Raw genomic sequence first — 21,316 nt, forward strand, 5'->3', positions numbered from 1 at the left:
AGGCTTTCAGCTTGCACTAACTTCAATTCAGTTTCCCCTAGTTTTGCCTCCATCTTGGCCGACCTTTTCTAAGCTAGCTGCCGAGCCTTTTCCAAGGATTGTGCCTTCTTCTCCATAATCTCGGCTTCCTTGGCCTTGTCCCAGGCTGTAACATTGGCAATTTCCTTGAGTGCTTTTTCCCGTTTAGCCTCCTCAACGAGCTCAGTCATCCTCTCATCGAGCATATGAGTTATCTGCGCAGCCTGGTAACACTATAATATCCAACTCAAGGGAGTGCAAAGAGAAGAGAGAAGAAGGACATCATTCATACACCAAGGTAAATAAAAAGTAGAGTGAAAGAGCTCACCGCGATAGTGTGCCACTGTAGCCACTGCACGATGGAGTCCTTGAAGCCGTCCGAGAAAAACCGAACGTCCTCAGGCAACAGCAAGCCGTTCACCAGACTTTGCACCACTTTCCCTCCATCACCTTGAGCCCACAACCTTACGCTTGCTGTGGCTGATAAGGGCTCGCCACCGAGCATAAATGTAGGCTGCCAGTTTGGTGTAGTCCTAGAAGAAGAGGTCGTTTTAGTGCCACTTGGAGCTGTGGTTTGCAGACCACACACCGGTTCCCGGATCACGATCCTACTCAAAGGACCAGGGGGGGGGGCAGTTTTGGTGGGTGCATCACTTGCTACTCTGAATGGTGGGTCTTCTACGTGCTGTTTCTTCTTCTGCTGGCTAGTCGGGGGAGGAGGAGGAGGAGTGCGGTCCTTGGTGCGGGCTTGCTGGGGTTGAGCTGAAGGTCGGGAACCAGACATAAATCGGTCGGTAGTTAGCTTCCTCCATGTTACCATTTCTACCTCTTGTTCGTCTTCGGCTACTTCGTGCTCGGCTACTTGGGCTTGGCTTTCGTTCCCTTCGACAGGAATGTGTCCCTGCTTCCTGAGAGCCTGAGAAACTCATTCGGCTGACTTATCCCTGACTGGGGTGAGATCTTCTGTGGTTATGTAATGATGACCAATTTCTTGGGCTTCGTCGGTGGTCAGTGAGGGAAGGAGGAAGTTGGCGTGCCGAATGTCGATATAAGACAGCAACGGGCTGTCTACTAATAGGGCTTGGCTAAAGGGTTGCCAAGTCTTGTATACTGGGGTGCAGCCAAGTATGAGGTGCGATGCTCGAAGCTGCCCATCCATGTGAACGAATATTTCAGACCTGAGCACAAAATTCAGGTCCTTTACATGCACTAATCTAAGATCTAGGATAAATACTTTACCGTCTGCAACCAAGGAATACAGTGAGTTAGCATTTAGATGAGCAAAACACTCATAAGCAAAAAGAAAAGCAAGTTAGTGATCGGTATGAACTAACTTCGCACCGCAATAGTGGGCAAGCGATTTCATCGGCAAACCAGTTGCCGTGCACCTGGACGAACTCCCCGGCGGAATTCCTATTAGAATCGAGTAGGCATGAAATTAGCCGTACCTGCATATCTCTAACTTTTAAGTAATAGTTAGTCCTCTTATTTCCACACAAACTGTACATGTAGTTCATATCGTGATGGTTCAGTTGCGAACCATATATCTAATTCAACCTACTGACACAACTAACTACTCGGTAAAAATTGGGAGGAAGTTGGTCGGGACATAACCCATAAAACCTAAGGGTATTGAGTAAGAAGCGGTCCACAAGAAACCTAACACCACCCTCCAAGATTGCCATCAAAGGGAAAAAAGCAGTATTGACCCCTCTATGGAGAGCAATTTCGCTCTCAGGGCAGTACGCCACATTTACATCCTCAGGGATGTTGAATGTTTGCCTAAAGGTAGCTAAAGATGCCTCAGTGTTTAAAAGGTGAGCATAACCCATCTTAAACTTTAAAAGTAAAGGAAGAAACCTGAGGGAAGAAACTTAAAGGAAGAAACTAAATAAAGGGAAGAGGTAGAGAACTTCTTTGGGTTCTACGAAAAAAGAGGATTTTGGGTTGAAGGATAAGCACACAAAAGAATGCACGGCAGAAAGAAGAATTTCAGAATGAAGGAAAGTAAAAGAGTAATCTGAAGAAGAAAGGGGAGATATTTATAGAGCCAATGCATTTAATAAGGTGGAGCTAATGCGTAAGAGGTGGGAAACCCTTTCGTAAACCCCCATACGCGTGGCATTGGGACGCGAACCTTCAAATCATGATGACAGTTCCATCTTGACAGTCTGGCATAACGCCTCTTTCTAGGGCATATTAATGGTCAGCCTGTCCACTCAGTGACTGACCACTGAACTTCCTGGGGAGCATTTGGCGCTTGGTATATTTGATTCGTTCTCAGTTATTGGGCATAAATCAAGGGGGGGCTAATGTACGGGGCACAACTCCCCTGAAGGCTCCTGTGTTTGTAAGATCCAATGTATTGGTGCCATGTATACGAGGCTTTAAACTTGTTGGGCATTGGGCCTTGGGCCTTGGGACCTTGTGTGCGCATATGAGTTTTATTGGGCCCACAGCCTCGGCCAAAATAAGCCTTGATACCCTTCCAAAACTCAAAGACCATAATAATAACATTATGACACGAACTGCAAATGTGACTTCCTGCCGATCAACCCTAACCCGGCTGGGAAGTGCGAACCTTCTAGGAAGGAGGATTTATAGTTGCTCAGTATTGCCTTAGGAATTATCGCTGTCGGGAAGATCTCATGAAGTGAGGAGTCAATTCCAATGCCACTCTCACCACACCCCACTCCCAACTAAACATCCACTAAGCAATAATAACATTGAACCTCCTATACCACTAACCATAAGAGTAATCATAACTCCCCACTAATTATAAGGCTATAAATAAGAGAAGCTAGGGAGAAGAAAGGGTTATTGACAGGTTCACAAAGAAACTAAGGGAAAAGAGAGAAAGCATGAGGGTATCAGGCTAGCGAAGTGATAACAGAAAGAGAGGGAGTGAGTTAATTTAAAAGGAAAGGTAGTTTTGTTGAGTCTCTATATAAGGAACTACCCAAAGTAGGAAATCCAAAGCCCATGTTACAAATAAATTGTGAGCCCAAGTGAGGATTGGCCCATCAACCTCTCCTTAGGTGCGCACTTGGACCAAATTCCATTATGTGTTCTTTCTGCTCTCTTTGGATTAGAGACAAGATTTTACTTACAAATTTTAACAGTTTTTATTTTTTTATTTTTTTTTATTTTTATTTTTTACACAAGATAAAAATTATATTCTAATATAATCTAAGTGTATATGTGTGTGAAGCTTCTTCTTGGAGACCTGAACTCCAGCCCTTGCCCCCCACACCCCATACCCCGTAAGCACTTATACTTGTAAGGTGACCATCGCACCAAGTGTGTACGGTGGTTAATAGTAGTTGAACATACATGTTGAGCTTGCACTTGATGGAGCATTAATTTTTCTTTTTATATATTATACATTTACTTCTTTTTTCTTTTTCTTTTTCTTTTTTTTGAGAAAAACTACCTCACTATATTATTCAACAACTAAAGATGATCATAAATTACGAATTGAAGGTCTAACGGAACAAATTCTATCTAGACTAATAATAGAAAAGAAGATCTAATTCTCTTTGCTAAAGCATGGACGACAGAATTACTCTGCTTTCTAGTATCAGAGAAGAAATGAGCTCTTTGCGAACCCACAATAAACTTAGGGTATGTTTGGTACACTAAATGGAGATTACGACAGGAATTGTAATATTTATTACTAGAAATAAAATGTGTTGTAATGTAATAACTAAACCTATTCATTAGTTCGGTTGTGAATTATAACATTAGAAGGAAACTTAACATTTATTTTAGAAAATATCTTACTCATACAATTATATCTCTTTAAAAATTGTTATTTTTAAATTTAAGAGAGATATGTGTTATTTTTTATGATTTTTTTTTAATTTTATAATTGTTAGATATATATGGAAAGTTTGTTTATTTAAAAATATATTAAGTTTTGAAATTATTGCACTTACTAAGGAGTAGCTAAAACAACATTTTAAAGAGGAATAATTATTCCTCATTTTGAAGAATAGCTATTCATAAGGAATAACTATTCTTTGTAATAAAAACATAATCAAACTAAAGAATAACTAAATTATAGGAATAACTATTACGTTATAGCGTCTATTACAGTCTACCAAACATGCCCTTAAAGCCTCTAACAAAATGACCAAGCGGTGATAGAGCATCCACTCCCTCCGAGAGAGCCTTGAAAACCACATCCAAATCTCCTTCAAAAATTGCATGATCAAGGCCATGTGGCGAGAGAGCATCCACCCCCTTTGATATTATACATTTACTTCATTTATGAAGTATTGAGTGATGACAATGTGTTTGAATTTACAAATATTGTTCATTGTTATTCGAAGGATGAGGGTACTTAGGTTGATTTGAAATTATATCTAGGGTAAATTTTAATACACTATGCTAGGTTTTAAAATTAAATTTGAACATATAGTTTTATTGACTTTAATTTTTTTTATCTACTCAAAAGAAAAAACTTTGATTTTTTTTTTTGAAAAAAGAGAACACTGTTTGTATTTAATTTATTGGTCAATGTATTTAAATTTAATCATACAATTTAACATTGTTTGTACTTTATTGGTCAATTAATCATGTATTTAAATTTAATTAAAAAACTTAATTTATTGCACCTAAGAAACTTGCCTAATATTTCGTGTTTATTTGACCTTTCATGTATAGCCTACCTCAACAAAATCACAAAATAGTTGCTTAAATAATACCTCTCTTTTTATCTTTTAAAAAAATATATATAATTAACACCCCTCATATTTATAACAATTCAATACATAGATTTTATATCATTCTTTTTTTTTTAGAAGAATTGAGAAAAAGATTTTGTATCATTTTGTAGGAGCTCAAGAACGTAAAGCCTATTTAGAATAGTGGAGTCAGATTCTTTGGGCCCAATACAATTAATTTTTTAGAGCATGAGCTTGCAAGGTCAACTTTGATACGTGATTATGGTCCAGATAGAGGGCTAGTAGAATTAGAATTTTAAAGATAACAAAGAGATACAGCGATGAAGGAACAACACTTCCTCAGGTCTGGCTGAGGATGTAATAATCAAAGAAAGGCTTAAGTCTTTAATACAAAGTCCTGTTCTTTAGTTTATATTTTTCTCGGTTTAGTGTTTTTTTTCCTTTTTCTGGAGGTATTCCCTTCCTTTATATAGGTCTTAGGATCGCATCCTAGTCCTCCACTTGTACAACTAAGGTTTTTCCTTTGGATGCTTGTCCCATCAGAGTTGTGCTATAGTTGGTAAACTGTGTTGCAAGCTGTAAGTTCATTGTTCAAGGGCCACTTCTTCATTAATGCGGCGATCTTAATTGTTACACTGCATTAAATGCGGAGGTGCTAGTTACTTTATTCAAATATTTCATTTCTTCCTTGCTTCTTGTCTCTTCCTCCTCTCTTGGTTTCTTGTCTCGTAGTACCATGGGCTTGCCTAAGAATTCCCGAGGGATGCTTGCTCCTGGGGCTCTTCCGAGGATCGGCTTCTTTATATTTTTTCCTCGGGCTCTGGTCCTTGGGTCGGGCCAAGATCTGACATGTGTGTGACTCCTTTTTCCTTCATCAGGCTAGGCCCACAGTTTCTAACTCGTACTCAATTCCTTCCTTCCCACACATTCTATTCCAAATAGTTAGGTGGCAATTTATAGCTACTATTATGTCCGAGCTTTAGCAAGAAGGGAAAAAAAATAATTTATTAATATTATTATTGAATGACGATACCAACGTACGTTGAGACACAAAATAAAGGACAAGCATTTTATTGTATTTTTGTTTTTAAGAAAAAACTAAATGCCTTTTGATGTACAACGAAAATTGGCTAAGTCATCTTCTGTCCATACGCGTCGTCCAAAGGATAGACGAGGTAAGTCATCAGTTACTCGTCCGTCAGTCCTCAAGACAGACGGGATAGACGAACTTACTATCATCCGTCCGTCCTTGAGGACAGACGGGCTTCTTAGCATTCGTCCGTCTGTAAAGGACGAACGAGCTTGCCACCATCTCCTCGTCCTTAAAGGATAAGGGAGGATTACTACGTCTCCGCCAAGTGGAAGAATGAACCGTCGCCAGCCAAGATCAACCGTTGCGAAATACGAACTTCTACATCAGTTACGGAAGTTATTTCCAAGCCTGTTGGATTCCCCAACTGTAGGAGCGGTTACTAAACAAGTAACCGCTTCCCGTATACTATATAAGCGCACGCCAATGAAAGAGTAAGGCATTCTGTTCTTGAAAAACTAAGTTTACATTTCTTCAGTCAGAGACTAACTTCACCATCGGAGGGTTCTTGGCCGGCTTCTACCGATCTCCTCTGAGTTTTTACTTGTTTTCTCAGGATTCAGTCGCAAGTTTACCAAGGCCCGGCATTTTCAGTCCACTGATATCCCAGAGTTCATCACCTTTCCTACCAATAAAATTTACACAATATATATGATTACAAACTACAAACTACAAAGTTAAGTTACATATAAGTTCCTTACTAAGACACGAGAATGAAACACTCATGACCTTACTCATAAGTCATAATTCTTAACGTAAAACTTGATTATTTGTAAAGAAAAATGCTGAAGTTATTTTTCAATTTTTTTTTTTGGCAGATTGTTGATGTGGTGAGAAGTAATTAATAAGTAAAAAAAATGATATTAGTGGTGAACTCAAATGAGACCCAATAAAAATTTGACATATTAATAATTTGTAAAAATATTATAAAATAATTTGTGGCTATAACATTACTCGTTTGTATATTATAACTCTTACTAAAGAAATGATTATTTTGTAGCAATCTTAATCAATTTAGGTTGAAAATTAACTAACAAAACTCCAAATTAGGAATCCATCAATACAATGAAGAGTCTAGGTTTTTTGAATTGGGTGTCTTCATTTAATCCTCTTTCTTTACTTCGGATTATGACATTTGGTGGCTCACAGGGACTTCCTTAATTAATGTCACACTTGCTTAATTTTATGTTTGGTTTGACTTTGGATATTTGTTTGGTTTGTTGTCTCTGCAGTCTTTTCTTCATGCCAAAAAAGAAAAAAATAAAAAAAAGAAAAGAAAAAAGAAAAAAGAAAGCCCTGGATGTTTTGCATTTACTACTAAGTACATGCATATATTACGTAAATAATACATGCAAGGTGCCTTACGTAAATCATTATTTGTGAACCTAACCACCAATGTACTCATTTGGAGGTTGAGGTAGCTAATTAAATTTTTAGGTAAGTGAGTAATTAATTAGTTGCTAGAATGATTAATGAAAAAGTCAATTTTGGTGTTCTTTTTTTTTTTTTTTTTTTTTTTTTTTTTTTTTTTTTTTTTTTTTTTTTTGCCTCTATTAATATTAATGATTGTAGGTGGCTCATTACTCAATTCCCCCACTACAAAATTTGACAATTTTTGCCTAAATAAATATTAGCTAAAAATTTTTGGTTTATTTATTTATTTATTTTTTATATAAATTCCATAATAGAGTTATTTTAGAAAATCTAGAGAATGGCAATTTATTTTTCATTTAGTTTCAACCTCTTATAATTGTCTCTATATAATTTTTTATTTACAAAAAAAGGGTTAATTTACTCGTAAAACATGTTGTCATTTTGAGCAGGGCCGGCTAAAGCTATAGGCCACTTAGGCAGTGGCCTAAGGCCCCCACTGATAAAGAGGCCCCTAAATAGTAATAATATATTATATAATATCCCATCAAAAAATTGTATAGTTTGAAAAAAAATTGTCTTAATCTTGAATATTTTCTCACACATGAAACTTATTCCGATATTGATGGCTTAGATTTATTTTCAGAACTAAAAGTTTTAAAAGAAGTTTTGCAAATAAATGAAAACTCTCCAATTAATGTACTAAATTATATAAAGAGGCTAGAATCTTTTCCAAATGCATGTATTACTTTCAAAATATTACTAACTATACCTGTTACAGTTGCTTCTGCATAAATAAGTTTTTCAAAATTAAAATTAATAAAATCCTATTTAAGATCAACTATGTCATAAGAAAGATTAAGTGGATTAGCCATATTACCAATTGAAAAGGAAATGTTAGCGAAACTTGAATGCAAAAATTTAATTAGTAATTTTGCCTCTCAAAAAGCAAGAAAAATAAATTTTAATTGAAAAAAATATATGAATTTATAATTAAATATAATAAAAGGCCTCATTTAAAGGTTTCGCCTAGGGCCCCAAATTCATTGAGCCGGCCCTGATTTTGAGTCCAACTAGGTATTTAGATTACCTTGTGTTGGATTGATGAGTTATTGATTTGGTTATCACTGTCATCGTTTTGATAATTAATTTCACAACTCTTACAAAGAAATTAAAACAAAAACAAAAAACAAAATGCAATAGTCAGAGGAGCTATATGCCATGCCAGAGAATATACCAAGGAACCATTCGTAATAAAAGGTTGTGTGTTACATCGCGACTACGTTGAGCGAAATGACCAACGAGTTCTTTAACTAATTGTTTGGGCAAGTTTTAGTTTCTCAATTAAGCTCTCAAAATTATAATTTTTTTCATTTTAACCTCCATCTTTTCCAGCATTACATTTTATATCCTACATTATCTTATTTCTCATCACACGTGTAAGTACTAATTAACTATAATAAGAAATAAATAAACCCAAAATGCTTTGCCAAAAACAGATTAATAACTATAAACTGGCTTTAATATCTCTATCAATGAGGATTATGTTGTCTTAATCCTTAAAAAAAAAAAAAATGAAGTCTCAGAAATTCAATTCTATCAAGAAATAATTGAAAGAAGCGGCTAATTAGCTGAGGCAGATATTGGCTAGAAAGGACTGGGGTCAAAATGGCAATAAGCTTGGGGTAGAAAATGTTACATGGGAGATAGGGAGATAGTTTCGCGAGTAAATTTAGTGTCATAAACTTTTTTACAACTTTATTATAACTTGATTACGTAATGATTTGTGATTAATAAAATCATAGATTCACAAAAATTTACTATTTTATTTCTATCATTTATAATTCGTCACATTATAAAATTGTAACAAAATTGTAAAAATGTTTACGATACTAGACTTGTTAGTAGGTTCACACCAAACTTAAGTTGACTAGTCAAAAGGATTTATTTTTTTTTTATGGACTAGTCAAAAGGATTTATTTTACTTTAAAGACAACATATATTCTATACAAGAACCTCGTACTTCACCCTAATAAAAACAAATTACCTAATAAAATAATGTTTATATAATGTGTTTTGTTTTTGTTTCCATGAGTCATGTCAAAAATTAACTTTTGTATAGAGTTTTTTATTTTTTGGTTTTGTTTTTTATTTTTTCATTTGGAAAACCTTCGAATTAATTATTTTGTGTTTTGACTAGATATTTTAAAAGTTTGAATACTCAATTTAGTTCACCGTTCAACCAATGAAATAGCTGATTGGGGGTAACCACAAAAGCTCGTTTGATGATAAGATATACCCATTTAATTGGCTGAGCTCATCCATCCTCTCTATTTTTGAATATTGTCAAGGTTGATTTGCCAAGCACTCATTAGATTTTAGCGTTCAGTTTTGATGTTTAGCTTTTGTTATTGTTATTTTATGTTGCTACTTCTTGAGGTCAAACACCATCATAATAAGAGATAGAGAAATCATAATGCCAAGAAAGGCAGCATTTTACATATGTACTAACTCAGTATCACTTAACTACCAAAAGAAAAATCCCAAATAAACAATTAGGATTTGTTAGAAGTAAATAGTTGGATTGGATTAGACAAGCTATGCTTTTGTTACTTGCTACTATTTTAGTGTTTGAGCAGATTTAATTTTATTTTGAATATATATTTCAGTAGGTGGGCACCTCAAAGCTCCAATATTACATATTTTATCGAACAATATTTAGTGGATACACATACGACCCACAAAATAAATCATGTATATACCAAACACATATAAATGGAAGTGTGATTGAATTTGAATTTGCCTCATGACGAGTTCCATGAGACTAAAATTTTAATGTGTTTGGTTCAAATACTAGGGATTGGTCTAATGGTTCCTACATCTCAACGTTATGAGTTTAAAATTCTTAAACCCTCATTTTAGGTGATTTAGCATAAGCAACACGAGATTCTTTTATATATGATATGTATAGGATGTGGGATTGAACAATATAAATACCCATAAAAATACTCATATTATATCATAGGTTGTTACACCTTACAGCCTTAGGTGGTGGCACTTGATATTAGAGCAAAACACAAAACTCCACAACTCCACAACCTAGAAACCCTTAACTTAGAGAGAGAGAATTGAAAGAGAGATTATTTTCTATTTGGTCACCTCCACACAGTCTACATAGATTGGGGAGAGAAAAAGGGACCCAGCTTTTAAACATGCTATTCTGACCAGTTTTTAGCTGTTCAAGTTGTGACTTGGGTCCACTAAACAGGCCACCAAATTGGGCCAAAATGGGTCCAATTCCAATGTTTAACAATCCAATTTCTGCACATGCTACTTGTACTCGGCTTTTTGTTTGGTAGCCGTTTTTAAAGTCTTCTAAAAAAATATATACCACCTTTTCCAAGATTAAAAACAATTTTATTTTTTTTAATAAAAAAAGGGGTCTCCTCCCAGCCTCATTTCAGAATTACAATATTGCCATTACTAGCAATTATCTTATTTTTCAAAAGTTTGGCCTTGGCGGCAAGTTGAAAAAAAAAAAAAAATCGAAAAAAAGATTAAATACAAAAACTATTCTTCAGCTTTGGGTTTATATACTACACAATATAGTATTTTTCTAAAAAATCTAATTTGTTCCTAACTGTTATTTATTTATTATTGGTGTAGAGGGCTTTTTGTGTGTTATGCTGGGCTGCCTTCTGTAGTATTATTGTTGTACTGGGCTGGGCTACCTCTTGCGGTACTAGGCCCAAGTGTTCTGAGTAAGGGAGTTGAGACCGGTCCAACTACAACTCAACTTAGTCTGGCTTGTGTGCAAACTACGAGTCCAAAGTCCAAGGAAAGACGTTGCAAAGTGGGCTTATCCTCTATTTCTGCCGCAGAATGAACTTTTCTCCAGTTTCTGTTGCAGGATTGACTTTTTTGTTTCTACCGCTGCCAGTTTCTGCTGCAGAAGGAACTTTTCTCCAGTTTCTGCCACAGGTCTGACTTTTTTGCTATGCATCAAAACTTTCTGCCGTGTAGTAAAACCGTCTCCTGTGCAGTAAAACTTTCTGCTGTGCAATAAAGCTGTCTGCTGTGCATTAAAGCTGTCTGCTGTGCATTAAAGCTTTCTACCGTAAAGCCTTCTGTTATGCAATAAAGCTGTCTGTTGTGCTTTAAAGCTGTTTGTTGTGCTTTAAAGTCTTCTGTCGTGCAGTAAGGCTATCTGTTATGTATTAAAGCTGTCTGCTGTGCTTTAAAGCTGTTTGTTGTGCTTTAAAGCCTTCTGTCGTGCAGTAAAACTTTCTGCAATGTGAATGATTACTCTTCATTTTTACTACAGAAATACTTTCCTACTTCCTGCACGTAAACAAATCTAAAACCCAAAGAAAATACCCATCAAACAAATGTTAGTTTAAATGGGTTAGCATATTCTCAAATATATACATACATATATTCGCCAATACACTTATACGTATTCACATATACATATATAAAATATATTTTTCCAGAACATGAGAAACAATGTATATGTATATATATACTTATGGCAGGATAATGATTACTTCGTGTCAAAGCTAAAACACGTAATAACAAATAAAGAAGAAAGCTTTGGCAGAAAATGTTTAGCTAGTATAATAGTTTACACGGTAAATATAATAAAAAGGTACTACAGCAGAATAACTAGTATAGTAAGTAAAGACACCACAACAGGACAACTAATGCGGCAGACGTGATAAAAACGTGCTATAGCAGAATGACTAAATACAGCAGATATAAGTTATAATAAAAGAAATCAAATATATTTGCAATCAAAATCAAGTACTGAATCTTCTCATAGAATAAGCAAACCAAGAAAGAACCCAAACCCCAACTTGATCAACCTTGTCATAGGATTTTGCCATTAAAGTTGTGCATTTTGGAGAATAGACCTAAATGGCTACTAGCTATTACATTTGGAGACTTCGAAGAGTGGGTTTGCTAAGAGGGAGCGAAAAGATGGTCTATTGATGCATGCCCCTATTCCTGCCGTGTTTTCTCTCTTCTTTTTACCACTTTCTTTTTTTCTTTCTCTCCGTTCTTTTTACTCTTAGTTTCTTACTACTCTCTTGTTGTGAGTTGTTCCTTATTTTGGTCTTTCCTTTTCTTGGGTCCCTCTTTCTTTAGGTGCTCACTACTCTCTTACCATGGGTTTCCTCCTTTAGGTGCTTCCCTTAAGTGCTTCCCCCTATGTTCCGTTTCCTTTGTTTTTTCCTCCCCCCATCGGGTCCCCCCTTTTTATCCATGGCTACCTCCTTCTTTTATAGTGAGCTAATTCAATGGGATTTCTCCCTTTTACCCCTAGGGTTTCACTAATTGTTTTTGGTTCGTTGTGGGCATCCATTCAAGACTACTCACCAACCCATTGGTTGTCCCGACCATTATCTCTGTACGTCAGCTGCACTATTACTCATTTCACGACAAAATTCCTTTTTGTTTGTTCTTGCTGTATACCTCTACCTCTAGGTTCAAATGGGTAAGGATTGGACTACTCACTACTTAGCTCTATGGCATGCATCAGATGGTCCCAACCATCTATTACTTCTTTTGGGTAAGATACCATCCCAGCAGGATATATTCCCAGAAGAAGTCATGGCAGGAAACCAAATATAGACCCCCTTTTCCCCTCACCACCAAACCACGCCCTCTAAATCCCTTTGACAGTGGGCCTACCTCCCTTGTATTGGCTGGGTACAGGTTGGTGGTGCTCCGACCCTTCTGTATTTGTCTTCTTTCGTTCCTACATCATTTCTGCTGTAGTAGATTAGTTCTGTTTCATCCTACTGTGTATCTTTTGTCTTATTTCTTCACGCATTTCCTGCTGTGTTTGTCATTTCCTTTAGTTTGACTTTTCTTTCCTTCATGCAATTCTTGCTATTGACACTTCCTGCTGCTCCTTGTTTCTTTTTTATCGTGCTTTTACATATCAGTTTTCACGCCTATCTTTTTTATACAAAAGGATTTGGGCCTTTGTGGGCCAAATAATATTGACTGGATCAAAAGGGTCTTGGACCCAATTTATCTTCATCTGCCGAAGCCATTCTGTCAGAGAACTGTATTCTGTAGCAGATCTGTATTCTGCTGAAGAACTGTATTCTGCGGCAGATCTGCGTTTTGCTGTAGATTGCTTTCACTTGCATTATTTCTTCGGACCATTCTTGCTCTTCAGTCTTCTTGGTGGGTCTTTGGGCCTTGCTTTTCATTGGGCTTTCTTCCTCATGGGCCTTTGGGTACAGATTTGCAAAAATGGGCATCAACATTCAGCCCCCTAAGCATATGGATTGCTCCTGCAATTTGTATGCGAAAACTCATGCAGTTTTTGTTGTTTCAATCTTTACTCTCCTTAGGCAAAATCGTTCTCTTTCTTTCTGCAAATTTACGACCCTCCAAGGGTAGCTAAAAAGTTGCTCCTCATGAGGGTGGTGGTTTTGTTGCTGTCACCCTAAATCGAGTTTGCTAAAAACTTTTTCTCTTTTTAGCTCAATTGTTTCTGCTAATTGCTTGCATGTTATTATTTGACTTGTGCCTATTATATCTCTTTTGGGCCTGCTGTGTGCTTTCCTTCTGCTAAATTCCAGTAGCTCAATACTATCATTGGGCTTGCACTCATGCTATTTTCAAACAATATTAAATATTGTTTTTCTAATGTTAGAGAGAGTAGTAGGTTCCAATTAGTTTAATTGGTAAAATTTTTGATGGTTGAATAAGAAATACTAAAAACTGATTGATGTCTTGATATGATAATAAAGAGATATCATCAAGAGCTGACGTCAATACATCATAAGTTAAAACTCTCTTAAAAAAAAAGTTAGAGAGAGTTAAATATTTTTTGAAAAATCATGATAATATATATGCTTAGCCCAACCTCATGAGTTGTTTTTGACTTTTTGTATTTTACACTATGAACAAAATCATGTTTTTCTTGGTACACTGCAAATTCACAAAATCATTGGGACCTAATTAAACCAGGGACAATTCCGTCATTTCATCCTCTTTCCCACCAAAACTCACTCCCACCTCACCAGCCTTCACCTTCGTTGATACCAAAAAAAAAAAAAAAAAAACATCTTTGCTCTGGTCTCAGTTAATGGAGTCAGAGTGGTCACAAAATCAGACCCAAAATGACTATCTTATCCTTCACCTTCTTCACTCTCTTCATCCTGACCGTCGGATCAGATTACAAAGTGCTCGGCTTAACAACAACAACAAAGGCCTCAGGTGAGAGGTATGTTCAGATGCGGGCGGGTGCACCGTTCAAGATAGCGCTGTTTGCTGACCTGCATTATGGGGAGGCCACGTCTACCGACCGGGGTCCACTCCAGGACGTGAACTCAACAAGAGTTATGAACACTGTACTTGATGATGAAACTCCAGGTAACGTTATCGCTTCCCTTCATCGATAATGCTAGTTCTGCACAATTTCATACATACTTTATCATAATTGTCTTACATGATATATAGATGTAAGTAGTGAAGAAAAAAATAGTGGGCCTATGTAAAAGTAATAGACAACCAACTACAGCCTACCACATAGACATTTGTCACAAAACGTGTGTAAAAATACATGATATGAACTAATGGTCTATTTTATTAATACCTCTTTCAATCATGTGCTAGCTCTGTTTGTTGTTGTTGTATTTGTACAATGAAAGAAAGAAAGAAAGTCCCACGTTATTAAAACTTTGGTGAAGTACATGTCCCATGTTATTATTATATATTGCCCTTCTATAGAATAAAGAATAATCCCATTATTTTTTTTTCGTTGCAAAATGTTCATATGCTGTGATTTGTGAGATTTAGAGGTAAAGTTATAAAAATCGGCCTTTGTATGTGTGTGTTTTTTCTTTTTTATTATCATTTACAAAAGATATACTGTAATTAGGTTTTTATTTTTTGATGTAAAAGATAAAAGTAAAATCAGAAAGCCTTTATTATTATTATTATTATTATTATTGTATCTAAATCCCAAAAGTGCCTTTTGTTTTTGTTTTGTTTTTAATTTTTAGACTAAAAAGTAATTTTTTAAGAAAGAGGAAAGGATAATGCTTTTTCAAAAAGCAACTTTTCGTCTATTTTTTTTTAATTTATTTTTTCAAAATAAATGCACCCAACGGACCCTAATGAATTTCAGTAAATAAAAATAAAAGACCCTAATGAATGTGTTGTATACAAACTTATCATTTTGAAATTCGATTTTGAGAGCTCAAATAAGAAAGACTTGACTTGGATTCAGTATTATACGTGTCAATATCTTAACATGTCCAATGTGGACACTGGAACCCAAGCTTTTTTCACAAAAGAAGGTCAACTCATGGTAACATATTACTTGTTAATGGTTAGTTTGTTAGTACTTAGTACCTGTGGATGCACATTCTTTATGTAAAGTATTATGTCCAATTTTCTTGAAGGGAGTTTGGGATTAGTAACTTAGCAACTTGTTCCTGTCGATCATTTGTCAAGTGTCTTTCACAGATGACTCGAAATGACAATGATATGGTTATATGGGCCTTACTACTACATGTTTGTTGCCTCTGAATGCTACTTCAAGAAATCTTCATTTGCTGTTTAAATGTTCCATCTTCTGAACTAACATGCTAGGAATAAGAATCACTTGTTGAAGATGACAAGATTATTGTTATTTTGCAGCTTAGCGCTAAACAACCATAAATTTGATCTCTAGTTGGATTCTTCTGAATTGTTTGATATTCAGCTGACTTAATAGGCTGCATTTCTGCCCTATGTTTTGGTGTACCCTGACAAATTTCCATGATTTCTGCAATGATTGTTCAATTCAAAAAGTGAAGCGCTCAAAGCTTGATATAGAGCACCTTTGCATAGTTAATATTTTGGTTATTTCTGTTTCTTTTTTGGTTTAAAACTCTACCTAACTGATTGCATAGCAGATTTTCTTATATACCTTGGATATGTCATTACGGCCAACAATTTACCAATTGCAAATGCCAGCTTGTACTGGGATCAGGCAATCTCTCAAACAAAATCCAGAGGTATTCTGTTTGCCAGTGTGTTTGGAAACCATGACGATGAACCATTTGAATGGCAAAAGGAGTGGTTTCCAGCCCCTGGAATTCCTCTACTTATTTGCCCAGCAGTCAACTCAACACATTCAGGTTAGCATGATGTTAGAAATGTGGAATAAATAAGCTGGTGACAACCAGTCATCACTATTCACTAGTGACAGGCAACAGGCCTTGGGTTTCTGAGTGTTTTCCAGAATTATGATTGATCTCTCATTGTTTCAGACAACTGCCTCTTTGAAACTGGCCTATTATAAGCTGGGAAAGAGTCTTAGAGAAATTCATGCAAACAATAATGGAGAATAATGAAATTACAGAACCAAATGAACCATGTAATAAATTACCCCCCCCCCCCCCCCCCCATTCAAAATATGAACACAACATACCCCTTCTAATATTTATAATTTTGTAATTTGAAGATAGCATTTATGATAGGACAACACTTCTTCTGTTGTTAGATTAACCAATAATCATAAGTTCATAACAATATACGTTGGAAAGAATGACATTTTGCTCAAATTGTTGACAAAATCAAGGAATTGATTGCATGGAGTAAATCAAGGAATTGGAAAAATCAATTATATTGATATGAAATTCACATTCAAAATATATATGTGAGAAATTGATTGTTGATCTATTTTCAAATCCTGTAATGTGCTATCAATCAGGTGAATTAAAGCTGTAGCCATTTGGTTTTTGGTGTTGTGGATGTAGGTCTTAGTGACCAAACCATGTTAATCTCTTCCATTCTTTTCTCTTCTTTTTATGTTCCATAACTGGCAGGAGAAGAAGCATGTAGCTTCAGATGCACACAGCGTATTGAGCTGATGAAACATGAGATTGAGCATAATGTGCCATCTTATTCTAGCAATGGTCCTAAAGCGCTTTGGCCAAGTATATCCAACTATGTTATCCAAGTCTCATCATCAGATGATCCAAAGTCACCCGTAGTATACCTGTACTTTTTAGATTCTGGTGGCGGATCCTATCCACAAGTTATCTCAAATGCTCAAGCAGAATGGTTCCAGAACAAATCTGAAGAGATCAACCCTAACTCAAGGCATTAGAACAAAGAATTACCTCTCTTTTTTTAAACTACTTTTCATGGCACCTTATTAGCATTGACTAGAATTAATAGGTAACAAGGTTTAAATATCTAGACTCTGGTTTGTTGATTTTAATGGTTTGTAAGAGAGAAAAAAATGAACAGAAAACTTGGAAACATTGCTCCCAGCATGGTTTGATTAAATAGAAAGTGAAAAAGACAGAAGGTTTATTCTACTGAGGCAAATAGTTGTAATTGACAATGCTGAGGTTTTGGTTTTCTTTTTTGAAGTACACCAATAAGATATGGTGAATATTCTTCTTTTATTTTTTATTTTTTGGTTAAATAAATCTGTTTCCTGCATTTTCTTATCCAATTTAGTGTTACCTGATAGTGTGCCCGAGCTAATATTCTGGCATATCCCAAGTCAAGCATATAATAAAGTTGCTCCACAGTTTGGAATTCACAAGCCCTGTGTAGGCTCAATTAACAAAGAAAATGTTTCTTCTCAAGCAGCTGAATTGGTTATCATGGAACTTCTTGTTAAAAGGCCTTCTGTCGAGGTAAGTACACAGATAAGCATGCATGTACACATAAATATATTCATTTCAAAGATAATCACGCTTGCGCTCAACCATATTCATCTGTAAATATATAGATTCAAACATGCATAACATAAATTCATGTAAGATGCCTGCTCTTTAGATAATGACACAAAGGAATTGAATAAGCATATGCATATATATACATAAAAAAGTACATATACCTCCATACACATATGAGACATTAGTGCTCCTGGATATAGACTGGGTTTAGACATTAGATTTGAACTTGAAATTTGAATGACCCCATTTTCAGCTGGATTGATTGATTACCAATGCCAAGTCAAATAGGAAGGTTGGAATTTCTTGATACACAAGCTGGCCAGGCTTTGCCGGGCTTGAAATTTATGGCTTGGCTTCTATGGCCCAAAACGACCATTTTTTTTTTCGGTTTTTGTTATTGTTCCATTTGATCGACAGGAATTACATAAGAAATGAATGAAAACTTGAAATCTTTTGTCATGTTGGGATTTGAGTACCTTTAATTTGCCTTTATAACTTCTTTGCAGTCAAGTGGAGCTATGGTATTATTATTGTTATTATTATTGTTTTTAATGTTATGTTTCTGTTGGTTATTCACCACGATTAATTTACCATGTTGTTCTACTGCTTCCCCTTAAATTCGTTCTTCATGCTTGGATGGTACAATTATCATTTTTCAGTTCTATCACAGATTCAACCATTTACAGGAAAATATAAGTTCAAGCACCCATGACATATGAGTCACACACTAGCACCTAAATCATCCAAATGTGGTTTAGGATGGTCAGCTGAGTTTTGTTTAGTGTAATTATATCTCTCTTTTAAATGTGGAAGAAGTTTAACCAAAATGTTACTGTGTTGGCAAGAAGGTTGAATAAGCCCGATCAGTTTTGCCTTTAAGAAAAGCTCTGAATTGGAACTACATATATTTAATAAACAATATGTGTGCTTATGGTTCTTGAAAGTCACAAACTAAATGAATCTATGGCTTGAGTTTGATGGATATGAATATCATTATGTTGAGTTGTTTTTCTCTTTATCGTGGCAGGCAATATTTGTTGGACATAACCATGGATTGGATTGGTGCTGCCCCTATGAGAAACTCTGGCTCTGTTTTGCTAGGCATACTGGTTATGGTGGCTATGGAGACTGGCCTAGAGAAGCTAGAATTATAGAAATCACTCAGCAGCCTTTCTCCTTTAGAACTTGGATAAGGATGGAGGACATATAGTACACAGCAAAGTTATGCATGGAAGTGCCAATCGATTGACGAAGCTTTTGACCAAATGATAGTTATTTTGTTATATTATTTTATGTGTTTAATTTTTTAATTTTTGTTAAGAATATAAAGAGAGGGACTGAGAAGTGAGAGTTGTTTGTATATTGAAGTATATTTTGTGTATATAATATTGTACAATAGAGAGTTTTGTATAAGCATAGTATGTAGGGATGGCAATTTTTCCCCGCCTCGCTTAACCCGCCCTTCCCCTTTTCGCCCCGCACGGGTTTTCCCCTCCCCGCAAAGGCGGTGGGGCGGGGATGGGGCAAGATTTTAGCCCCGCACCACGGGGCGGGGCGGGGATGGGTTTAGACTTTTTAGACCCACCCCGCCCCTCCCCATCCTCGCCCTGCCCCGCCCCGCATTACTAAGAGTTATAATTGTAAATTTCTCATACCCTAAAACCCTACTATTTAAACAAACATATTAATATTAGCATATTTTATTCAACCCAATGTGATTCTTTGTCTTTATATTGTTATGTGTTATACTATGAGATATTTATTTATTTTTTATGATTGTCTTGTTAAACACTTGGATAGATTATTCAATTTTTTCTAAAAATTGATTTGATTTGATGGGATAAATTTTTAATTTCAAGTATATTTTTTATTAATGAAATAAGTTTCATTAAAAAAACTGTACTAGTTGTAAGGCAAATTAACAAAAAGTAGAGTTTTACAGGGTGGGGCGGGGCCTCAAGGGGCGGAGATGGGGTGAGAAAGTATTCCCCGTCATGCGGGGCGGGCCGGGGATGGGGCAAGATAAAATCATGTGAGGCGGGGACGAAGACCCCATCCTTCGGCCCCGCCTCGCCCCATTGCCATCCCTAATAGTATGTAGGGGTGTGCATGGGTCGGGTTTAGAGGATTTTTTTACCTAACCCACCATGGTGGGTTAAAAAAAATTCAACCCAACCCAACCCATATGGGTCGGGTTGAACACATGGATTGGACAATTTTTTTATTACTATTATTATTAAATTGAGCAAAAAAAATATAAATATATTAAAAAACTCATAAATTAGTATCAATGTAACTCCTTAATGGCAAAGAACACTAATTACTAAACAGCAATAGTAATTTACTAGAATTTGTGTGAACTAATTGACTTTTATATAGGATAGGAAAAACTGGTTATTTAAAATTTTTTATTAAGTATATAATATATTTTAAATATATATAAAATATATAGGTGGGTTAGGTAGGGTTTGGAATTTTATGACCCGAACCGAACCGAACCCAACTCACTATCAAAAAAATTTTGTAACCCAACCTAACCCACCAGGCCCAAAAATCGATCCAACCCGGCTGATTGGGTTGGGTCGGGTTGGTTTTGGCAGGTTGACTGCACACCCCTAACCACAAGTAATGTGTGAAGTACAAGTAATATAAGTGTATGACAAGTGCAGTACACTAGGCCCAAACCTAGTGGGCTAGGCTAATGTATATACTAACAATTTTAATTTTTAAAAAATAAATCTAGGTGAAATTAAAATTTTAAAATCCTTTATATATCAAAAAAAATTATTCGGTAAATGTAATAGGACTCAATCCTTGAATTTAGACAAATTAAATTAAAAAGAATACTTCAAAATCTTTTTTTGTTGCAATATGTTACAAACTACACCAAATTGACGAAAATAACCTACGTCAATTAATTTAATTCTGTTTCTAATCGGTTATCCAAAAATAAAAAAAACTTCGTTTGTTTACTTTTGATTCCGAGGCACATTTGGTAGAATTACTTTTGTGACCCGTGGAGTCTACTTTAATTACCAAATATAAATGGGTCAATTTTTTTATTTTTTATTTTTTTTATGAGAATAAATGGGTCAAATTAATCTAGCACCAAGGCGTTATCCAAAAACATTAACAATATTTAAAATAAATAAATAAATAACAATCACATGGCAGTATTGTAGTTATCAATTGATTTTTTTTTTTTTTTTTTGAGAAATAGTTATCAATTGAAATTGAGTTTGAATTTTGTATTATAAAGCTCAAAACATATAAGTAAGCCAACAATGTCTTGATTTATTATTTATTTTTTTTTTAAAACGTTTTTAACAAATGGGCCAAATCATGAGTTAGTCGGTTTCATGCGTTTTTGCTTCAGTTTAAAAAATTTAGGTTCGAATCAAGTCCAATTTTGCCATTTCTAGCAATAAGGAGTCCGTGTTCTT

The 21,316-nt window shown here is 35.5% G+C and overlaps 1 protein-coding gene across 1 annotated transcript; it reads left to right on the forward strand.

Moving 5' to 3' along the window:
• The first annotated feature begins 14,309 nt into the window (after positions 1 to 14,309).
• LOC126703883 (probable inactive purple acid phosphatase 16) lies at positions 14,310 to 19,179 on the forward strand. Its single transcript, XM_050402943.1, has 4 exons — positions 14,310 to 14,562; positions 16,029 to 16,316; positions 17,007 to 17,831; positions 18,901 to 19,179. Exons 1-3 carry the CDS (start codon positions 14,310 to 14,312, stop codon positions 17,288 to 17,290), a joined length of 825 nt encoding a protein of 274 aa, XP_050258900.1. The 3' UTR covers positions 17,291 to 17,831; positions 18,901 to 19,179.
• The last annotated feature ends 2,137 nt before the right edge of the window (positions 19,180 to 21,316 follow it).

Source organism: Quercus robur, chromosome 10 (assembly GCF_932294415.1).
Source record: "Quercus robur chromosome 10, dhQueRobu3.1, whole genome shotgun sequence".
NCBI lineage: Eukaryota > Viridiplantae > Streptophyta > Magnoliopsida > Fagales > Fagaceae > Quercus > Quercus robur.